At 38.9% G+C, this 23022-nt stretch overlaps 2 protein-coding genes across 2 annotated transcripts in view; one reads left to right on the top strand and one right to left on the bottom strand.

Moving 5' to 3' along the window:
• Positions 1-591: 591 nt before the first annotated feature.
• LOC145491680 (ubiquitin carboxyl-terminal hydrolase 25-like) lies at positions 592-19417 on the bottom strand. The gene is made up of 24 exons (XM_081470913.1): positions 19107-19417; positions 18269-18349; positions 17352-17423; positions 15868-15886; positions 15663-15698; positions 14704-14777; positions 13856-13887; positions 13225-13396; positions 12039-12116; positions 11699-11797; positions 11504-11560; positions 10461-10555; positions 9719-9786; positions 9076-9224; positions 8642-8769; positions 8174-8269; positions 7024-7349; positions 6105-6175; positions 4955-5306; positions 3670-4009; positions 3036-3108; positions 2524-2603; positions 1842-2161; positions 592-1286 (listed from the first exon to the last, which is right to left on the bottom strand). Exons 1-24 carry the CDS (start codon positions 19137-19139, stop codon positions 1108-1110), a joined length of 3030 nt encoding a protein of 1009 aa, XP_081327039.1. The 5' UTR covers positions 19140-19417; the 3' UTR covers positions 592-1107.
• An 868-nt stretch (positions 19418-20285) lies between these two features.
• LOC145492016 (peripheral plasma membrane protein CASK-like) overlaps positions 20286-23022 on the top strand; it is a 31192-nt gene continuing 28455 nt past the window's right edge. The window contains exons 1-3 of the mRNA XM_081471331.1: positions 20286-20780; positions 20977-21089; positions 21756-21806. Coding sequence (XP_081327457.1) covers positions 20731-20780; positions 20977-21089; positions 21756-21806 — 214 coding nt within the window. The 5' untranslated portion in view covers positions 20286-20730. The remainder of the gene's footprint in view (positions 20781-20976; positions 21090-21755; positions 21807-23022) is intronic.

Here is a 23022-nt window from a genome sequence, read left to right as displayed (position 1 = left end):
AAAATGACGAACTTAAATTTTGTCAAATAAAAGAAAAGAAACGATTTTTTTCCCTCTGAAGGTGGGAAGTAACCTTAAGGCGCTACGACGTAGCAATCATTGTTTATTTTCGATTTATTACAACTTCTCTATAAAATATTATGATTCGAGGATATCTTCGATTTGGAAGTAATTCTGTCCTTTAGATAAAAAAAAAACCTCGCAATTTCGTCACATAACACCTTTAAATTCCCCATTCAAAAAAGTCTAGGGCACTAATCTTTAGACCTCTGCTCTCTCTTCCGCAGGGGGAGTAGGCAGGGGTGAAAAACAGAAAAAGAGGGCGCGCGCGAGGCGTGACCCAAGAGCATTTTCCTCTCTTTCTATCCCGCCTTCGAACTGCTAAGGTACACAGTAAAGGAGTGCTAACGAGGCTTCTGTAAAGGATCGGGAGTGTTTCCTGGGAGAGTCTGGCGAACGCAGGCTGTGAAGGGGTTATTACTGACTGTGCCATATGAGAGCCGAATGCTTATCTGTTCCCCAGAAGCCTCGATCTCTAAAACTCGTAAAATGAAGTTTAACTCGATCTTAGGATTACAACAAAAATCTGAATTCTTTCAAATCCGAAGACAGTTTATTTAATTCAAACAAACGCGTTTGGCTCGAAAATTCTTAAATATACCTTAACTTTTCAGTGTCGCTGTATGTACAGAAAAAACCATCACACGTTAAAAACACTGTAAAAAGGCACCAGGCCACTGTAGACTTTTCCCCATGAGAAAGACGGTAATACCTTTGACAAAAGCTAGATGAGAGAAAAACGACTTTAAAGAATGCAACGAGTACACGTGGATTGGGTAGGTAAAAAGACCTTACATACTGAACAGTAACGTTTTCAAATGAAGGCGTAATTAAGGCTCGAACACATTGTTCAAGAGTCATAATGTGTCGGGAGATGTTCGGCTGGCTTCGGAAGCTTCTTGGTGATATCTTTGTGACGGTGAGGTTTTCGTTGATATTTGCTGTTGCTGTTGTTGTTTTTTTAATATGGGAATCTTGCTTCCGACAGTCTTCGGAAAACGCCGGAAAGTTTTCCACAGGCTTCGGTTTTCCGTCGGCCCTGCTTCGCTACGTTGTAAAAGCAGCAGGCTTTGCGTTGACCAGTTCCATAGCTCGGACGAATCGATCGCACAGATCACGTGAGCTGGTCGGTCGTATGACCGGCGGCGGTTTGATTTCGGGGCAAGATTCGTTTGTGACGTCAAGCAACTTAGGCAGATACTCTTCAAGCTTGGCACGATGGCGATCTAAAGGAGACGAAAAAGACAATTTCATTCTCATTGGAACTGCCGTAACTAAGATAGTCCTCAAAACGTCAGGCACGGGTAATGGGAGGAGACAAAAACTTTGGCTTGTCACGCAGTCTTCGTTTGGAAAAATGTTGCGTGACAAAACCACGGACACTGTTTATCTCATTTCGGACAAATTTCGGACGACAATTTTGGACACTTTGTAAGGCATAACTTAAGTAAATTTACGCCTGCAAAACACGAATTAGACTGAAACAATATCTATGAAAATGATAGTTTTACTGCACCCTCAAGGTTTTGTGAATACATCGACGAAAAAACAACACAAATTCTATCAAACCGTTACGTATGTCAAGCAGTGCCTTCACTGGGGTTCGCTCCGTAGAGGAAACTGAGAGCTTTGAAGCTACTTCAAAGTTTTATTCTGTGCTGATGATATTTGGGACACTTAAAATTTCGTACGCTTAAAAACTTCGACACTTTTCTTGTCCGACATTAAACTCGTCCGAATTTTTTTTGGCAAGTAATGTAACCTTTTTAGTGTTTCCTTACCGTCAAGCGGAGATCCCAAGAAGTTACACCAGCAATTTCTGACCTGTTCCACGGCCAAGCTGTCGTCGGCCTGGGGCGAGACGCTGAGTCTACGAATACACGGCACGACCAGTTCGCTGACTAGTTCCAGTCCGCCGCACACAGATTTCCAATCGCTGCTTTTAAACATCCCCACCGCCAATTCATTCAAGCGGAGAAAACACACGCGCCGCCAGTGGGTCAGCAGCTGTACGTTCATGGCTTGGCCGGGGTTGCCTGGGTTGAGTAGCTTGGAATTGAGGTTGCACGCGTGTACCAAATATGGTAATGCTTTACGACAACTGAGAATACAAAAATAGAAGCCGTAATAAGAACGTGTGTGTTACTGAGCAGTACTTTCATGTGGTACAGTGTATCGTGCTGTACAAGGTGCTTCTAAATTTAGTCTGTGGATGAAACCCTAGTGTGTGACCATTTAAATGAAAGCTATTGAGCAGTACTTTCATGTGGTACTGTTTATTATGTTGTACGAGGTGGTTCTAACTCTTAAGTCTGTGGATAAAACCCCAGTGTGTGACCATTCAAATGAAAGCTATTGTAGAGTACGTTCATGTGGTACTGTTTATTGCGCTGTACAATGTGGCTCGAGCTCTTAAAATTTTGGATCACACCTTAGTGCCATTTGTTTATCACTTTTACTTACTTGTTACTGTGCAGATGCTCAAGGCCCGTGAGGAAACAAGAGTTAACTTTTTGAAACAAATTATATTGTTCTTTCCAGGTCTGAAAAAAAACAAAAAAACACAAAAACGAAGTGACACACAAGATCCATTAGTATAAATAGCATAAGAAACTAAACCTCTGAAAACAGGTGCTTTCGCGCCAAAATAACAGCATGAAATCCAAAATTTACGGATCTTTAACTCTTGCGTAAAGAACCGTAAATATAAGGCCTCTTCTTTACGGACAAGTTACGAGTTGCGTAAAGATGCGTGTAAAGATAGCGTTTTATAGTCTCTCTCTCCGTAATCTTTACGCACTATCGTTTACAATGCGTAAAGACGTTCTTTACGAAAGTGTAAAGAGGTTTGTAAAGACGCGTAAAGAGGATCTTAACGCGGGAAGAGAGAGAGCCCCTGGGCCCGAGGTTGGACAGATGACTGGAAGTCATTAGCAGTAGAGGATGTAAAAAGTTTTGACATGATTCATAACTACCTGAAATTCAAGATTTGCTCCTTCTCTCTCGGCATTCAATCGATTCTGTCCGCACTGTTTCACCATAAGGAGACTAACACGGAAAAAATTAAGAAACTTACTTTCGTACATGTACTACACATTTCTGCTGTCCAAAACACACTTAATATTCCTTCCCTACATCAGATTAATCAACATCTGATCAATAACAAATCAGCCAGTTGTTGTAGTCAATCGAATGACGGCAACCAATAGAGAAATGAACTGCTGGAACTAATATTAAATTCTATGTACATGATCAACTTTTACTAATGAAGGACATTTTTTTCCACTCTGTTTCTAAACCAATGTCTTCTGTTTTAACAATAGCTCTGCCATCAGCAATTGGAAGGAATGTGAAAAGCAGCATTTTCCAAAAGCCATAAAAAAGAGTAACATTTTACACTCCCTTTTACTGCTCCTATTCCTCGTTTCCATTCCACTCCCAGCACCCCTTCCCTCTCCTCCTCATTCATCTCTTCTCCCATTCCCTCCGTCTCCCCTCCCATTCTACCTCTCTTTTCTTTCCTTCCCTCTAATTCCCATTCATCTCTTCTCTCATTCCCCCAGTCTCTTTCCCTCCTCTCCTTTTTCTCAATCCCTCTACACAACTCACGTTTCTTCTTGTGTCCTAATATCTTCCACAATTTGTTCCAGTATCCCCAAGCTGATTGTATGTTCGGGAGCTTTACATTTCATGAGGTAGATGGCGAAGTGCTCTAGGCGCACATCTCCAGGGTACTCATGTGAGTATTCACGGGCGAGCCTCTCCAGGCGGGTCCGTTGCTGAATGCACCATTTTGTCAGAGCTTCTTCCACGCCCAGACTCCTTGCAGCCTCTAGCAGTGAGTTCAGAGAAGATTCCTCATCAGTTTCAGATGCGTCAGGAGTCTGGGTACAAGATTCGGCATCGATGACAACGTCTGGTCTGGGAACTATGGATTTACATTGGTTTTCTGCGTCGAAATCAATCAATGAATCAATCAATGAATCAATCAGTCGGTCAGTCAGTCAGTCAATCAATCAGTGAATCAATCAATCAATGAATCAATCAGTCGGTCAGTCAGTCAGTCAGTCAGTCAGTCAGTCAGTCAGTCAGTCAGTCAGTCAGTCAGTCAGTCAATCAATCAATCAATCGATCAATTGCGATTTTGGTAAAGCAGAAGTTCCTGATCAAGATTAAAGATAGCGTATCTAAATGATTACGTTGTTGAGATCGAAACGGACAAGAACGTCAACTTTGAATGCAGACTGTTTGAATGAGCGTGGGGGTTCATGACTTCTAACTCAAATTCCAGTCAAGGCATTTAGCATCATTCTTTTGCTTTTAAATTCTATACTCAAGTCTTGATGTCTCCAAAAAATGTGTTCGTAACGTTTGTTCTGGGAGCCCGCTTAATGTCGACAGCCGGCAGGGTTCGCACTCTTTTAGGTTTTTGAAATTCCATGGCTTTCCATGACCCTTTCAATGACCTTTCCGAGTTTTCCATGACCTATGTTAAGCAGTTGTTCTCAAAGTATAGTAAAAAAATCTCTTATTTATGGTATTTTCCCACCTTATGACGCATAAAATGCGTGTTAGTGTTTATTTATTTTTTTTACTGGAATTAACTGGTTTTCTGACTTGTTTGTTATTTTTTCCACTTTTGATTCTTTTTTTTTGCTTGTTCATTCCCAGAACGTTTATTGTTTTTCCATGACTTTCCATGACCCACACTTCAATTTCAGGACTTTCCAGGCCTGGAAAATGAAATTATAAAATTCAATGACTTTCCAGGTTTTCCGTGACTCTTACGAACCCTAACCGGATAATACAGACACCTGGCTTGTCCTTTTCATAACCGGATCCCACTGTAATGTGTTAGGAGAATTCCTATTTTGATCTTCAATTGTCCTCTTACCCGCGGCAGCCGCTTTATTCAGCTGCTTCTCGTCCCAGTCTCTCATCTCATTTTCAAACTCCGCATTGTCTTTATCAACGAGCTCCTGCAAGTCCGCTGGCATCTCCTGAATGCTACCGCCGGCGCCGATACAGCCCTCGCGCCGAGCGTCAATATACATCAGACAGTACGCACTCACGTGACGAAAGCCGCCCAGTGACTCACGGGATACCTCGTCCCACGTGACCTCGCTGACAGTGATGTCATTGAATTTGCACCACCTCTGTTGGTTAGGATCTTGAATGTACGCCCAGTAATGGCCGCCTGATGCTTGACCCTCGTGGACAAGAACTGCGTGCAGACGGTACGGCAGCTGCAAAAACAAGAATTACAGTGGAACCTCGTCAATACCAAACGAGCGATAATCAGTCCCCAAAACGTTTGGTGTGAGCTGGCAGCACACTTCTTGAAACCATTACCTTAATTTACATCAGATTCGTATTTTCGGTGTTGGACTGCACCTAGCCTGCAACTGAGGTTAAAGCGAGAAGTCTTTTCACATGCAAATGACATTAATCTCTTTATTTTTAATGATATTTCCCCGCGTGAGCCTCCATTGCAAGCTAGTTCCAGTCCAAAATAGAGGATAAAAATACGGTGTAATCTCTATCGTATTTCACACCTGACCCAAATATCACTTAACTCCACCTGGAAATTGCTTTGGTTAGCGTAATCATTTGAGAAGAGCTTGAAGTCACAGATTCCTGATAATTCGATTAACCGGCTCTAAAGACAAACGATGCTCGTATTTTGAAATGTAAGCTACAACCCAACCAGCTTTTGATGGAACCAAATGCTGGCATTCGAGGGGGGAAGACCAACTGCTGTATATAACACAGCTTTGTTAAGTATTCGTAAAGTTTCCGATTTTCACCGACAAATCAAAGAATTGCCCGAGCACCCAAGGGTACTCCGAAAGGTGTCACCCCATTATCGGGCCCTCAGTTGCTTAACAACCCTAGAAAACTGCAGGGAAAGTCCAGTATTCGCTATCTAGTAATACTTCTTCATACATGACATGACTTACCTTTGATCAGGATTGCCAAGTGTTCCAATCACTTGCTTGCTTGACAAATTACAGAGATGCTAGGTGGATCATGGTTCAACTCACCTTTTTAAGACTTGCATCATCATATATAGTCGATATAACGTCTTCTGTTTCTCGAAGATGGGCGTTGAGATCTTTCAAAGAAGAAAAAGATCAAGAAGATTAAAAGAGAAAGGTGTGATTCCACCACTCTCTCAAGTTGTAATAGATGTTAAATTTTCCGCGAACTATGTCCGTGTCGTCGCAACTGTTTTTAGACGTTATGGGCTATTCTTTTGCTTTTAATTACGCGAGAAAACGTTTCCTCTCGATTCGAAAATTCAGGAAAAAGAATGGTGAAGGGACCATTTCTTCCTCTGCGTTCGCCCTTCTTGCACGATGATCATTAAGAAGAAGTATAGAGTCTTGAAGTCTACCGTTAAGTCAAGCTTTATATCTGATATTGCTAGTTTTGTTACACCTTGCGGTGTCACACCAGTGAACAGCTCTGCCATTCTAAGTCTTCTGTTTCTTACAAACAAAACGGACTTGACATGTTTTCTACGTGCTGACTAAATAATCAGACCGCGCCAATAGCACAGGTTCATGGAGTGATGCCGGGGTGCACCCGTGAAATTGGAAGAAAAAGTCGGAAGAGTGAAGCTTCACCTTGGGGTTCTCTCTCAACTTTAACTCGACAACTTGACAAACGTACAACAAAAACATGGATGGATCATTATATTACATAATTGCGAGAAACAGAGCCTGCCTTTTTGGGTTTTTGTTATGCCGGGGTTTGCACTAAATGTTTTTGTGTAAGACATAAATTCTCTTTAGTTCACATCATATATTTCTTCTACAGTACAGCTACATGTGAGAATTTGGTGATTCATCAAGACAAGTCGCCTAGTTTATGATGTTCTTTATTCAGATCGCGTGTCTGCTTCACGATGCACCGGAACTGTAAGGAGAAACTAGATGTTTGATCATTTCGGTGCCCTACCTTTAACATCCTGCTCCATCTCTTGTCTCCAGCGTCTTAGACACCCCTCCAACACAGCCACTTCTGTTTCTGTCACGTGACGCGGGGCGGGGTTCCACCGTACCTCGGACAAGGGGCACGGTGAGGGGGTGGATGCGGGTGTATCTGTCGCCATACCCGACGTGCTCATAGGGGTGGGTGAGCCAGAAATTGGAGTTTTCATGTCTACATCTACATCAGAGTCGAGTTCGTCGCTAGAGGGGGGTGTGCTATGTACAAACGTCATGGTGCTCTCTAGTACGTCTTGGATTGGACAGCGTTTGGATCCTTGTCCGTACTTAAGGTACCTTAATAAGGAACGACATAAATGAGCAATCATTAGAAGGGGTAAAATGCACCTGGAGTTTGGGAAATCATCTAAGTCTCTCGCAGGCATTCAGAAACTGTAGCCTGGTATATCTAACAAATACATTACAAGGCTGTGGTCTATGGAAAATTACGAGAAGCCCAAAGGTTCCTAACCATGAAATCCTGGGTGCCTAACAGTTAAGCTTATATGAAAATGGTAAGTTTTTCCAGCCGCCCAATTTAAGGCAAAAGTTAGTCGCCTGTGGCAACTGAGCACCTCTAGAGCACAACCCTGATTATGAGTTCGAGATTTCTGTTTAACGCGTGATAGTTGACGAGGGCGCACGCTGGTAGGTTTATACTAAACCTAGACAAAAAAAAAATAAATAAAAATAATTAAAATAAATAAAATACTTCATTACAGTGCATAGTTTTCAGTTCAGAGTCGTAAAACCAAAACCAAAGTTATCACTCTAGCCAATCACAAAGAACAAAGACAATCCAGTGAACCAATCAAAACTCGAAGCAAATACATGTAGCTGACGTAAAGCGCGGGAAAACGTGTGGAGCGAGCCACGATTGGTTTTGGTTTTACTTCTGATTGGATGAAAAAGTGGCGCGAGTTTTTTTAAGCCAATCGTGTAACGTAGTGGATGCTAAACCAATTACTGTTCGACACTCAAGTGAAAACCGCTCCAAGTGTTTTTTAGCATGGTAAATCCCATTATTCAAAATCCCAACTGGTGGGAGGCTGACCAGTTGACTGTTTACAAGGCATGTGGGAATTGAATTCGGGACCACCGAACACCAAAAGTGTACTTACTTTTCAAGGCTGTTTTTAAGCTTGGTTCTTCTCTCTTTCAGCTTCTTTACCTCCTCCCTGTATCTTCGCGTAACTTCCTTGTTACCCTCCATGTACCTGAATGAAATGTGACATTGTGTTCAACTTAATGCTGGAATCAGTTGACATAATTAACATGAAGCCTTCTTAAAGGAGCTACGTCATGGTTTGCACACCTTGAAAAGTTTGACCTGAATTTTTCAAGTTTGTCATCCGTGTTAATCTTCTCCATCCTAAACCATCCTTGTTCCTTTATGGTTTATTATGATCTCTTTGGTGTTGTTCTTTCTTTGCAAATGAATATTTTCAGGTTTCCTTTCAATTCAAATGTAATTTTGTACGTGGAAATAACTCGAAATAACATGAGTGAGCTCCTTTAACCTGCCCACTTAGTACTACAATATACTTGCAAGGTTAAAAGAGTAGTGGATCTGCACATTCAGTCCATACCGATCCATGAAGATAACACGGTCAAACAAGAACCTCTCGTGGATTTTCTCTGCTCGGCCAGTTGATTGATTAAACAGGAATCTGGAGAGCATAAACTTCAGTACAACTGGAAGACCAGTGAACCAGTGCTGAAATAAAACAAACAATGCACCATAAACGCTTAAGTATAAGTCGCATACCACATTTGTAAGCTCAGATTATTAATAAAAAAGGAGAAGACCATAATTTGTTAAAGTTCCAGTGAAGGCTTGATGGTAAACAAACTAAAAAGTTGGAAATGGCTTAATAATCCGGCATTTTTTAGGGGAGATCTCAAATTTTGTTTACTTTTTTTTGCAGGGGGTAGAAGGAGTTGGAAAAGAAGCAATTTTAGGGTACAATTTTTCCCTTAAATCCCAATTCCCTTCCTCTATATGGTATGATATGTCTCCAACCTCTTGTCCAGACTTGTGAGATCCCTCAGGTCCAACAGGCTCAATCTCCACTTGAGCCATGGCTCCCTCTAAACTATCATGAAGGTCACCATACCCCTGAACTTGAAGAGGAAATGCGCCAAATGTTTCCTTTTTGCTGAACGTCTTCCCTGTAATGACACAGATTAAAATACCACAAAGATGATAATACAGTCAGAAACAAAAACTACTTGTAAGCAGGATAACTTTAGCACTGTTTTGTCAAAACTGCAAGATCACTGAGTAATGGTTAAGTCCATGCCAATCAGGCCAGAGCTTATCCTGGTTTCTGTAGCATGAAGTGACTAGAAGTATTTCTACTCCCCCCTGGATGGGATGCTAGTCCATCGCAGGGTTACCCCCTGCATTAAATGCGCCGGTACCCATTTGTACACCTGGGTGGAGAGAGGCACTGTGAGAGTAAAGTGTCTTGCCCGAGAACACAACACAGTGTCTCTAGCCAGGGCTTGAACCTGGACCGCCCAATCTGGTGATGAGTGCACTAACCATGAGGCCACCACGCCTCTCACTAAAAAAAATATCACTGTGATAGTGACCCTTTAGAGACACAGTGAAGCAGTGCTTTGTCTGTCTACAACAAAGACCCTTGCATTGGAAAACTTACCTTCATAAACACCTTCCACATTTGATTGTCCAAAAAACAGTTCAACAACTGGATTGAGATCATTACCACTGCAAATGCAAAAAAAGAATATTGGAATCCCAAAAGAAATGTTATGCTATCCATGGAATGAAATTTAAACAGTTGTATTTAGCAAAAGACTGGACAACAAGATAAAATCATATTTAAGTTACCATTCTGGCAACATCTCATTTTAATTAGTATACTAAAAACAGCTTTTTTGATTAGTTTTCAGTATTGCAACCTTAGCTAGCAGATGTTAGTGTCTGTATCACCTTGATTGTTAGATAAAATTGGTTTAACTAACCATTGCCCCCATATTATATGCACAAAGTGGAACCACGTGGTACTAAGTATAAGAGAACCCTGCCTTGCAACCATCTCATTAATTAGTACTGCAGCAATTTCAAATTTTGTTTTTGCTGCTACTGGAAGAAAGGAAAATAGTCAATAATTCCAGCCATCTTGCCGCGATAAACTAGCGTCCCATCTTAGGAGTAACTACCGGTAATAGTGACTAATAAGTTATTAGTCACTATTAGTCACTTGTAAGATGGGATGCTAGTCCATCATGCGGTCACCCCCTGCATTAAATTGACCGGTACCCAGTTATAAACGTGGCCAGAGAAAGGAACTGTGAGAGGAAACTTTCCTCTCACAGTTAATAGTCAGCATAGCATGCTACTTTATTACCGCTGTTGCTGATGTTGCTTGTCTTACTGACCTTCTTTTTGGCATGTTCTTTGCACTATTGTTGTGGTCTACTTTAAATGAGTCTTCCAACCACTCCAGCAGCTTGTGAGTAAACTCACTAACATCCTATGAAAACAAACAAGCATTTCAGTAACATTGCAGAAGAGAAGTCCTGCAAGTTGCAACCTATTAAAGATTGAGTAACACAAGTATGAAGCAACCAGGCACACTGTTACTTCCACCTGAATGGAACTCTACAATTAGTTACAGTAAGCCTTTCAGATCCAACAATTGCCACAATTCTAAACAGGAGTTTCATTAATGTTTTCGGTAGGAGGGAACTGGTTTTCACAGGCAGACAACACTTTTTGAACTGAACTTCTTTATCACAAAAACTTTCCCTAGATTGTCAAATCAGGCAGGCAGAGTCATTCTCACAGCAGGTCACTTTGCTCAGTGCCTGGACCTTAATGAAGTCCCTGTCTAACAAGTCAGCAAATTATTACAAATTATGGGAAATTCAACAAAAATTCATATGTTGTTCCAGCTGTTCTATCTAGCAACTGCATAAGCATTACAGATCTCATTTAGATTCTGTTTTGGCAGTTTTTAAAAGCTTTTTATTTAACTGCTATTCAACCTTAACACTCCCCTAATCAAAAATGTAATTAAACATTCTCTGTCAGTCTACTGAAAAATTTACAGAAATGTTGAGATTTCTGCACTGACTGCAGTCTTCGAAGCAAGAGAGCCTTTCATCTTGGCTACACTGCAGTTGTACTCTGCAAATTGGTAGGCTATTACTTCCTGTGTGCTTAATCACTCTTCGTCTTCGTCTTCACTTTGTCCTTAGCTTCTCGTTTCTAGAGATTTCCATTTAAATACAGCCTCACAGGTAGAGAAAGGCTTTGTGACTATGAGAGCTAAGCATCTTGTCCAGGAAGACAACAGGAAGATGGTTAATATGATTGCACAGTTTATCTTCTGGAGCATAAATCTAACATGCCCTCCACCTTGTTCAAGTGCACAAACCAGAGCAAAAAATAGTTTTAATTGTAAATTATTTACACACACCTGCTGATTACCAGGATTGCTTTCACTGCCATTATATTTCAGAGCTTCCTTTAAGATCTGAAAACAAATCAGTTAATAAGTACTTCAATTGTCTTTTTCAAGTGACAATAATTATGGTTGACCCTGTGAAGAAACTGAAATTTTTTTATTTAAACTTTAATTTACAAAGCATGCAGTACGTGTTTTCTACCAAACCTGCACAGCCTTGGTTGGGTCCACATATTTTCTTTTACTACCAAGCATTAATGCAAATAGGATTCGTAGTTCAGTCATGAAGGAAACACGATAACCATCCTACAAAACAAATCCATGAGAAAACAAATTTCATGTTAATGGCACTTCTGTTATATATGCTGTCTTGAGAACTCATGCTTAATTTTCCAGTAGAAATCCCTTAAATGAACTTGTCAAGTGTGACTATACAAGTGGCAGTTTGTAACGTAACATAACGTAACGTAATGTAAATCATTTAATTCTCTCCAAGCACTTTATTTCTTTCTTTGATGATATCAGGGTGTGGAATGTAAGTGCTCACCTCTTGTTTCTCTTGAGGATCTAATGGTGGAGTATAGTACAGAACCAGACGTCGAAAAACAGGAAGATGAAACAAAGACTGTTGATAGTAACAGACAACACAACATCATATGAAATGACATAATTATCTTAACTATTTGATGCAAGATATCTAGTATTTGACAAGTACCACCTGATAGATAAATAATCCTTCACTGAGGAAAATGTAAAATGTGTCTTCACACACTCAAGATGAGATAATTTGACAGCTGCTCAACCTAACCACCTATGCCAGTGTCTTAGTCAAGAGTTATGTGATTTGATTAATCACCTAAAACATCATCTTACTCAAGTGAAGATTATGTTCAACTGTATCATACAAGCATCGAACAGGTTTGATAACTACAGTAAAAACCAGTCAAACCTGATAATCTGACCCTTGAATGGATTTCTTTAGCAGCCCTGTTTACTAATCCAGCCATGAAATTATTTTAACTGAAGCAGTGATTGAGGGTGCAATTTAAAACTTAACTTCTCAAAGTGTTTAATCATTGATCTTGAGTTTAAACAAAGGAATAAATTATGACCGTGACCGTGTTGCGATATCTGGTCTTAATTAGCATAGATTTTTATGATTTTATTCCCCCTCTTTTCTCTTCAGTTTTACTTCAATTGAGAAGATAATCAAATACTAAGAAACGTATTTGATGGCAATTCCAAACACCTAGAAATTTGTTGAAAATGCTATGCTGTTCATTGTATTTTCAATGTTCTTCTTGATGTCTCTGTTTGGAAATATGGCCAAACAGAATCTTCCATGTTTGATATATTACTTCCAAATACTGATCAGCATCTTTAGTTAGCTGTCCTCCACATAATCAGTACAATTAAACCTGGCAGTCAGTTAAACTAGTTAGCATTCCCCTTCTCCCCCCCCCCCCCCCCCCACCACCACCGACAAAAAAACACTTGCTAGTACAATTAATCATCAAAACAAAAATTTAATTTCATATAGCATCTCTATTCCAAATATTCTCAACTACAGTATTTTCCCCAAAAAATACACTTGGCCATCAGGAAAGAGGAGTAGCAGAATCCATAACTAAGGGACCATAGAGCTGCCAAGTTTGTTCGCTTGCTATACGCGGCCTTCATGGTAGCTGCATATCTGAAATTCAGGAATGAGTCACATAGAATATACACCTTACCTGTATCACAGCACTAAACCAACAAGTGTTTCCAACATTCTTCAAGCCCACAGGACACCCATCTTGCCGTTGTCGTTCATAAGGGTTCACAGGATCCACAAATCTCACCCAAGGATCGCCTCTCTTTCTTTTCAGTCCAGATTTGTTCTCAGCTAAACTTGCCTCTAAAACCCTGAAACAGACAAACGAAAGAAAAAAAAAAACAAAAACAAAAAGGAAAAAAATTAGGCATGTTGTACCTAAATAGGATGAAATTCCAGGGTGGTATGAAATTTTTGATCATTTAATTGCCCCCTAGAGATGATAGGTCAGGCTGTGCAAAGCTGTATCACATCATGGAAAAGTCAAACTAGATACAAGAGCAGGACGTGAAAAAAGTGTTGTCTGGTTGTCTGACGGGACAAGCAGATTTTCCTGGCAGGCAAGCAAGTTTCATTTCTAGTTGCCCGATGGGGAAGGGCCCATGCAAGTTGTCTGGCGATTAAGTAAAGAGGAGTCAACTAAGCCTCTCCCAGGGCAAGCAAAATTTGAGAGCTGCTTGTCCGAAGGCAAGCTGGAATTCTTCAAATTTTTTTCAAGCGCTGAAGAGACTTACCAGGAAACTGAATGGTTTAGTACATTGTATTAATACCTGCTAATATCCTGTTCTTCTACAGTAATTCCCTGTAATGTAATCAAATATTGTTGAAATCTTCAGTTTTGCTGAATTCACATGTAGCTTTAAAAGCTTCATTAGTGCAAACGTGCAGCCAAAATAAAATGACTGAAGGATAAAATAAAAGTTGCTGGAAACTACAGTATTAACCCTTAAAAATTTATTCTGCATTTATTGGCTCTTGGATACTTGATTGTTCACCTCTCCTGGGTAGGTTCTGCTCACAATTTATTAATCTCTAATTGTTATTGAAAACCAAATGAATTCCTTTTAACATTAATAGTACTACAACTGTCAATAAGCCCTTCTGAATTGAACAAACCTTTCACAGAGATGTGCCAGAACAAAACCCTTAGCAACATACATTTAGGGTATTTGTCTGCGCACACTATCTGTTCTGAGAGTGTGGCTGGAGGAAAACTGTCAGCTTTGGGGAACAGATACTGTCCAAGGACAAATATGCGAACATATTTTCGCACCAAATGCAGGCTATTGCGTTTGCTATCCTTCAAATATTTTGTGCAACACACGTGTTTTGAAACTCAGATATTCCCCAGTTTTAGCTGGGGAATAGTCAGTCCTGTGACGCATTTAGACCAATTGTGTGCAATCGCAAATACTTAATTGATTATACTTACAGGTATCCAACTAAAAAAGTAATTGAAATTGGATGCGTGCAGTTAGATGCCCATGTGATTGTGCAGCAATTTACATAACAACAAATAGGCATGCAGAGACAACCAAATTATTAGGATCAAGAATTTTGTTATTATACATGTATATGATTAATATTAAAACTGAACTGAAGCGTGAAAACTGTGCACCTGTGCCTCTCTCAAACTGAGTGCAATGGCCAAGTCTAGGTCTTCATTTTCCTTTGTCAGGTCAATTACATCTGCTACAAGTTTGAAAATGAAACACAAAGAACAGGTTAAATCAAAATTTAATAAATACATAGATTACTAAGATTGTATTGTCTTTCTATAAATGGACTTAAAAATGAACAGTTAGACAACATTGGCATCTACAGTAAAAACCTGCATATAAGAACCTAGGTTTTTTCAAGTTAGCCTCCATAGGTTCTTATATAAATGGTGTTTACTATAAAATTAGGCTACCTAGGTTCTTAATCAGGTTCATTATTTTGGTTAAAAACAAAAACAAAAACAAAAACTCGCACGCATTGGTGTGGCCTTTATGTTGAATCATTCACAGTACAGTATTGAGGTCTTAAAAGCCTGCCAGTGTTCTGGCTAGTTTTTGCTACATTTTTTGTATCACTTGCAATGTACTTTATTATATTTGAAAAAAAAACTATTTTAAAATAAGAACCTGTATTGAGATTTTAGCCTACAGTGGTTCTTATGTGATGGGTGCTTCACTGGGAAGTTTTAGCCTAACAGGTTCTTACTGGGTTTTTGCCGTATTTAGGTCTTAGTCAGGACAGTGGCCCATATAGCCGGATCTCCTAGCTTCTGTAGCATATATAAAGTGACTAGGAGTATTTTTACTTCCCGCTTGATTGGATTCTAGTCCACTGCAGGGTTACACCAGGCAGCATTAAATTCCCTGTCACCCATGCATACACCTGAGTGGAAAGAAACACTGAGAGAGGTTAAGCATCTTGCTCAAGAACACAATGTATTGACCCTGGCCAGAATTCAAACAGAGAGTGCTCAATGCACTAACCATTAGGCCATTGTGCTTGATCTACACAAGGTAAGGTTAAGCTACATGTAGGCTAACCTAACTACAGCTGAAAATATAAACATTAAATTCTTACTTTCTGGTTTTTGTGGTCCAATAAAGGTTTGTGTTCCTGTACAAAAGAAAAAAATGAAATATAACATTAAATAAATTTCTTTTTTGTGCTGTTCAGACGAGTATTCTTTAGTTTACTATAGAAATCTGAACTGACAAACTGCAGATGTTTGTGGGACTTGTGTGAAGCCCTGTAAGTTTTTGTTGAAGCTATACAAAAAACATACCTGTTTGGTTTGCAACACCCTGTGAAAGACAAAAGACACAGATGTTAAGAATTACATGCACAGTACAGTCTGTCTTTAAATATAGGATGTTTAACAAGGTATACAATCATACAATTATACACTAAGGTGGCTTATATTAAGGAATCTTGTTTTCTGTTTTAAGCTGTCCTCAAATTCATTGGATTGAATTGTTCAATGTCATGTAATTTGGAATTTTCATTAAAGATTTTTTTTTTTTAATTAAAGAAAATATCCATACCCCTCCCACTGTAGATTTTAGCATAACCCCCTTCCCCTTCCCCCCACTCAACCCACTGGAAATTCCAGAATAGCTTTATACTTTTCTCTGGAAATTTGGGCTTTTGAGACCTGTCACCTCCTATACTTCAGAATTTCCAGTGACTTTCCAGCAACATGCAGGGTTGTCGCTAAGTGCCTGCCGTCAGTGGAATTTGCCAGCTGAGAAAGACATGATTGCCAACTGGATTTTGTCATGTGATCATTCGGTAAAGGGCAATGAACTGTCTTTAGGTTATGCACGTACAATCACTTGATATCTGATCCATATCACACTGTCTAAATGAAAAGTTTGGAATAAATTCCTGACTACCTTGAGTATCCGTGGTACTGTGACAAGTAAAGTAATTGAAATAAAATCTTGTTTTGAGCACTTGTTTAGCATGTTATCTTTCCATGTACTGTGTCCACCATCTTGTAAACATGAAGCTTGGTAGCCCTGTATTCAAGGTGTTGCAAAAGATTGGGGACGAAAAATTTGTTCCTGGTCTCTTGGGAAAAATGGTGACCAGCTCATTGAAAATCTTAGCCAGGAGACTATTTTCTTGGCTACAACCCTGGGCATGGATAAATTCTGGAACTGCACAAAAATTTTCTTCAGAAACACACCATTTGTTTGAAATATGTGTACATATATTTCAAACAAATTCAAAGTCTGTATACCAATATTTTAATATTTAATCAAAATTTACAGTTGTATATGTATCCTGTGCACCAAATGAGCGCAAAATGATTTTTTTTTTAAATACGAGTCTTAATAATTATTTTAATACTTATTATTGGGAGACTTTAAAATGTTAAAAAGGCCTTTTCTGTATACGCTCTATGAACTGTTGTGAACTTATTAAATACAACCCACACTGAATGGGATATCAGTTCATTGCAGGTCATGACCAGTTGATATTTTGATAGGTTATCCCAGAATTAACAGCATTGTAGCAAAGTTTCGAAGTAGACAGCTCAATTGTTGGAGTGGGCAGCTGATTTGGTCAGCTTTTCTGAAGAGTCAAGTGAATACCTAGGCAGAGTAACTCGACAAGATTGTCTGCAGAAGCAGATGATGATTTTTGCCTTCTGCTGATTGAGCCACTATACCTAGTACCGGTTTTTTGGATGAGTAAAATTAATATACTGTACATATTATTATTATTAATTAATTAAAAGGGTACATATTTATAGATACACACCTTATATGAAGCACTATGATCCTGTTGGTCAGTTAAAATGGATACGGCACGTCCTATGTCGTGATTACTAGCCTGTATACATTGAAAACAACAGCATTTAAAAGTTACTGACAAACAAAATTAGAGTATACATTGTTAGCCCAGTATTACAGTTACATCAGCATCCATGAGCTATCTACTACTGTAGGTTTTACAAAACTAAAGGCAGATTATGCCTATGTGCAGTAATAAATCTTTTGATCTTGGCTAATTTTCAATTTCAGCTACAGCTGGACTACACTAATTCAGCCTTGCTAATTGTTACTTCGAACTCAATACCATTTCTGTTTGATTTGCCCTTCATTCATTTACTGTCGGCTATTTCGAAGTTCTGCCATTTCTTACTATATTTCATTTCCCCAGAGAGTTTAAAAAAGCAGGGTTCAACTGTACTTGTATTTTGTTTCCTTCTATTTATAGGTACTAGTAGTTTACAGTAATTTTAATTAAAATGCTTTAAAAAGCATCAATACAGTGGCCCTAGCTACAAGCAGGACATGAACCCACTTGGCTCAGTTCAGAGCAGGACATGAACCCAGAGCAGGACACGAACCCACAGCAGAGCAGAACACAAGCAGGACACGAACCCACTTGGCTCAATTCAGCCTAACACTCTACAGTTGAACCTCCAGTTACAACCACCTATAGTAAGTGACCACCTCTCCCCAGTGACCAGTTTTCCAAAATTTGAAAAGTTTCCAAGTCAAATTACTATATTTGGAACCTCTTGTAAGCAACCACCTCCCATAAGCAACTACCTAGGCTTGACATTTTGGGTGGTCACTTACAAGGGGTTTGACTGTAGTTATTAAATCAGTGTGTCCCCTTCCAGAGAAAAATCCTTGATTATACAGGAAATCTAACAACTATTCACGCACAATGTAGGCTTGGTTGGCTTGTTCGTAAGTTGCACCAGTAGCCTCTTTGAGTTGAGACACCTTCTCGTCATTGACTATAACCTGAGGTGACAAAAAAAAAAACCACTCCATATAAACTAGATGTCTGCATTGTACCTTACTCCAATATATATTACACAACCGTTAGGAAATATTTATGTTCTAAGGTATCAAAATCAAGTAAAAAATAACAGAAAAATACACTTTGAAAGACTTCAACAGAATTATGTCAGCTGTGTTTCTTATAACACCCATGAACATTAAGTAAAAGGACTAAGCTAGTTCTCGCACTTTTTTCTGAGAATGCATTTGAGGCTGACCCTAGCGTCTAAAAATGGCCTGAAAAAAATTTAGGGTTTAATTTCACCACTGCTTAAGTTGTGAAAATAACTGCAATGATCAATCATGTCTTCACATCTTTCTCCGCAGTTCAAATATACGATCTTTCATATATTCACTTCTAAGAATAATTTCTATCAAAAGAGAATTTTATTTGGTACAACGTACAGCTGCGTAAAATAAAATAAAGTACAAATGGATTACCGTAGTTTCACGTTTTTACGAAGAGCATGGTAGTTTACTGTTATTTCAAAAACAAATTTACGCTTAACTATGTATCCGATAGTTAAATCTCTTAGAGAAGATTTGATCACAGTCGTTTCCTCCGTAAGCGTGATGACTCAAGTACCACATGTCATATTGAACGACATAGTAAAACACTGAATGAAAATCTGCATAACGTTCAAAAAATTAAAACTTCGAATATAATACAAATTAGCTTTACGTAAACAGCGAGCGATTTACTGTCTGCAAAACTCACCTTTTTGGCGGATGAGGGGTGTTCAACGGTCATAACTGTTAAAACTCTTTGGCAGCAAAACGCTGCCGTAACCCATTCACATTGTTGTCAAAACGTAATTATTGGCACAAGTGTTCCGTCTTCGAAGGACGGCGCCATTTTGCAAATCGAGTTTACCCACAATTCCTGTCCTTGATCATTCATGGCGATTAGTCTCGACCCAGTCTCCAAGATAACAGGTGCACGTTTCTCACAAATCACGCAAACCACCGTAACGCAAAGGAATATAACACAAGAAGGCAACGCTGTTCCTACATCATGCTCTTTTTCCGTTTCTCCCTCGTGGATAGCCATTTTTAAGAACTAGAACACATTTTTTTTGTGTTTTTAAGTGTTTCCACCTTTTTTCCAGTGTTTCACAAGTGTTACGAATTCTATAACTCTACAGAAAGGGTCAGCTGAGGAAGAGCTAAAGAAACATTAACAAATTGACGACAGTTTTTCATGCGTCTATCCTGTTAGTGATCATGAATTTTGTCATAGCATTGTCAAAGTAGCTGTGGATCCAGGAGGCGATCGTCTCCTGGATCCACAGACTACTTTGACAATGTTATGACGAAATAATTCATTGTCGATAACACGACAGACGCATGAAAAATGACGTCAATTTGTTTTTACAATAATAAATTGTCAAATGTCGCCTCGCTACTTGACACATCACATAAATTATAAATTCATTTGCCTGTCCGCTTATTGATAATCAAAAAAAAAAAAACTGTATCTTTGGATAATGCAATTCGAGAGTTTTTATTCGCTTAGCCATCAGGGGTTATGAGCCATGCTCTGCAAATGTGGTAAGCGTACGTCTGGTTTCGTGGAGCATTTTAATTTTAATTTTAGCTTAGTTTGCTGTATTTGGGGGGCGTTTTTTGATAAAACAATTATTCCACCCACGTGTGTCATTGACTATCTACCATCTCATAGTCAATGCGCGCTCGTGGAATAATTGCTAATTAGCCATTGACCGCGCTAGAATTTCTGCAGTTATTGTAACATTATTTTTTTTTACTTTTTTCAGAAAACATTAGGGAAAGAAAGGAAAATCACCTGTTTAGTTTGCTCCTCAAAATGTAAATTTTCCCCGCGCGCTCAAGCCATCATTAGGTCAACAAGTCCGTTGCTAGTTTTGTGGCTATGATAGAATTTAGAAGAACTGAACATTCTTAGCACACGCTCTCTCAAAGGGTGTTTTCCAAGGCATGTGGAAGACGTTGCTCGGTTTTACAACTTTGACGCTCACGGACTAATGATTGATTGATTGATCTATCGATCGATACATCGATCGATCGATCGATTGATTGATTGATTCATTCATTGAGGACCGAACGCTGCAATCTCCCGGTCCAAATAGTTTCGATACCTATACCTGTGCCCTGCGGTAATGTGGAGTGGTTACACAGCAGCTAGGTAGCCAAGCTTCCAGCTGTTACAGTGGTCATTTCATCTGATCTGGGCAAGGCATTTTCCTTTCGCCCACCGATTTTATTTAACTTTTTTAGCCATGCTCGTTGGGGTACCACCTCGGAAATCCTGAAATCCAGCGGTCAGAAACTCTTCCTTGGAAAGGAACGCTCCAACATATGCTATGGAGAACGGTTTTCCAGCTCGGTTGGATCTGCAAGAGCAAATCGGAAAGTTAGTGTACTTGTTGATTTTCTGACGGGTCGCGCGAACTTTTTCTAGAATCTGCGAATCATTTTAGTTCGCGTGGTTGGCTTTTATCTTAGTTTTATGACTTCTTATCTCCTTGTATTACCTTGTTGATGTTTCTTAGTTTGTATTACAGTCGAAATGTGCAGACTCCAAAGCGAAATTATTAATGTGTTTGCAGAGGAACCTTCAGTGTCATTCGACGATGCTTCGACAAGATGAACGAGCGAGTATGTGCGGTGAAAATTGTGGACCTTGCGAAGATGTCATCTTCCAGTGGCCTTACAGAGGAAGGTAGGATACCGTTATCTTGCCGATTGTATACATAATATTCCTGTGCAAGGGGATTTTAGTTATTATCCCTAAGCTAATGTTTTAAATCTAATGTAATGAAAAGCATTTGGATATATTGCATGTGCTCAAAGTCGCAAATACGGCGTACTTTAACATTCGATGTCGATTATTTTTTTGCTGTCAAGCGGCGCTGTTAAAGGCCAAATTGCTATGAAATTACAGGAGGAAAAGTGCTCTCATAAATTTTGTTTTTCAATATAAACACTCGAAAGAAACCTATGACACAATGTCCCCAAGGAAAACGCTCAAACACAACGCTAAATGCAAGCGAACTCCTCTTAAAGTTGTGCTCGCGACATTTGACCATCATTTATTCTTTGTGTCATAGATATTGGACTTGCACAGTTAGTGGAGCAAGATGTGTTTTCTTTGGTTAATATATCCTCACTGACGGGGTTATCAATTGAAAGAACAAGATTTGTATTTTTTTGTGACCATTTTCCGGTTGTTTCGCGTCGGTATGTTTTTGCGTGTTTATAGGCTTGACTAACATTTTCTATCGAAGCGGTATCCATAACCATGCAAATTTTAAGTGAAATAACAAAATTGATTGATCGATGAGGCAGTCAAATGTCTGCGCTTTATGTGTTTTTATTATTTTCGCAGATTTACAAAGGGAGGCCCGTATTTGTCAGAAATTGCGCCATCCACATATTGGTAAGAAACATTCACTCCTTTATCAGGGATTATCGTGTCCACGTTTTTTTTGTGTGTGTGATAAGATATATCCATTATCAATAATTGTACTTGGAGACCACTGATCGACCTTGACGAAGGAAACAGCATATTCTGTTTGATACAATGTACAGTATATATTCTTTCAGAAATCCCTGAGATTGTGAATTAAAATATCAGAGCTAAATTACATGCCTTTAGGAAGGGAGATAGTTAAACATTATTTTTTAGACCACAAAAAAATCTCTTTTAATCACTGAAATAAATCAAATGATTATTTCCTGTTTTGAAATGCAAGTTCGATTTTAATGTCTAATGTAACCTTCCTTTAATCAAACACAGAAAAGACATCTAAATACATGTTGTATGTATAATTAAAAATCTTAGATTTAGTGAGTAAACGAAAAGAATGCTCCTTTACAGCATGACAGCTGATCTTGGATCTTTAATCAATGTATGTAATGATTTAGTGCAATATTTTGATAATAAAGATGATCTTATTTGCATTGAAGTTGCCATAGAACAAAAGGATATGTTGGCAGAATTTACAGCAAATTTCTTCATTGTACTGGACTGAAGCCTTGGCAAATGTTTAGGGTGAAAAACATAAAAGGATAAAATCGTTCTATAATTTTATCTTACTTTGACCATTATACCTGTATCATGCTGGCTTATAAATTCAAACACAGAGTTACTGAACACCAACGACTACTGATTCAGACTGAGAAATGGGAGTGAAGAGTTACTTACCTAGAAGGAAATTGACTAGAATAATCATTTTGATTTTTGAATGGTCTGTCGGCTAATACTTGGACAGTGTAATGATAATTATTGCAAGATTACTTTCTAAATATGAAACAGAAAGCTCTTGCTACTTTGGTCACCGATCACACATAAATTTACTTACCATAAAATCATTACTTTACCTTAATGAAATTATGTATGTAAATGCCCTATATAGATAGTGTAAATAAAGAATTGAATTGAGTCTTTATTACCTGCTCAAACAACTATATTATGCATTCAGAAACAAGTATTTTCTGGTGAGTTTGTTCCAGATGACTTTAATATCATTCCTTTTGAGTTGGACTTTTGAGGTGATTGACCTTATTATCATACTTTGTGAATCTGGAAATCCTGTCCCATGTAATTCATGTGTCAGACTTTTCTTCTGTGTCACATGTTGTCATTTGAGTTG

Source organism: Orbicella franksi, chromosome 7, assembly GCF_964199315.1.
Source record: "Orbicella franksi chromosome 7, jaOrbFran1.1, whole genome shotgun sequence".
NCBI classification, from domain to species: domain Eukaryota; kingdom Metazoa; phylum Cnidaria; class Anthozoa; order Scleractinia; family Merulinidae; genus Orbicella; species Orbicella franksi.
The sequence above is the reverse complement of the archived record's forward strand: the minus strand, read 5'-3'. Positions and strand labels throughout refer to the sequence as shown.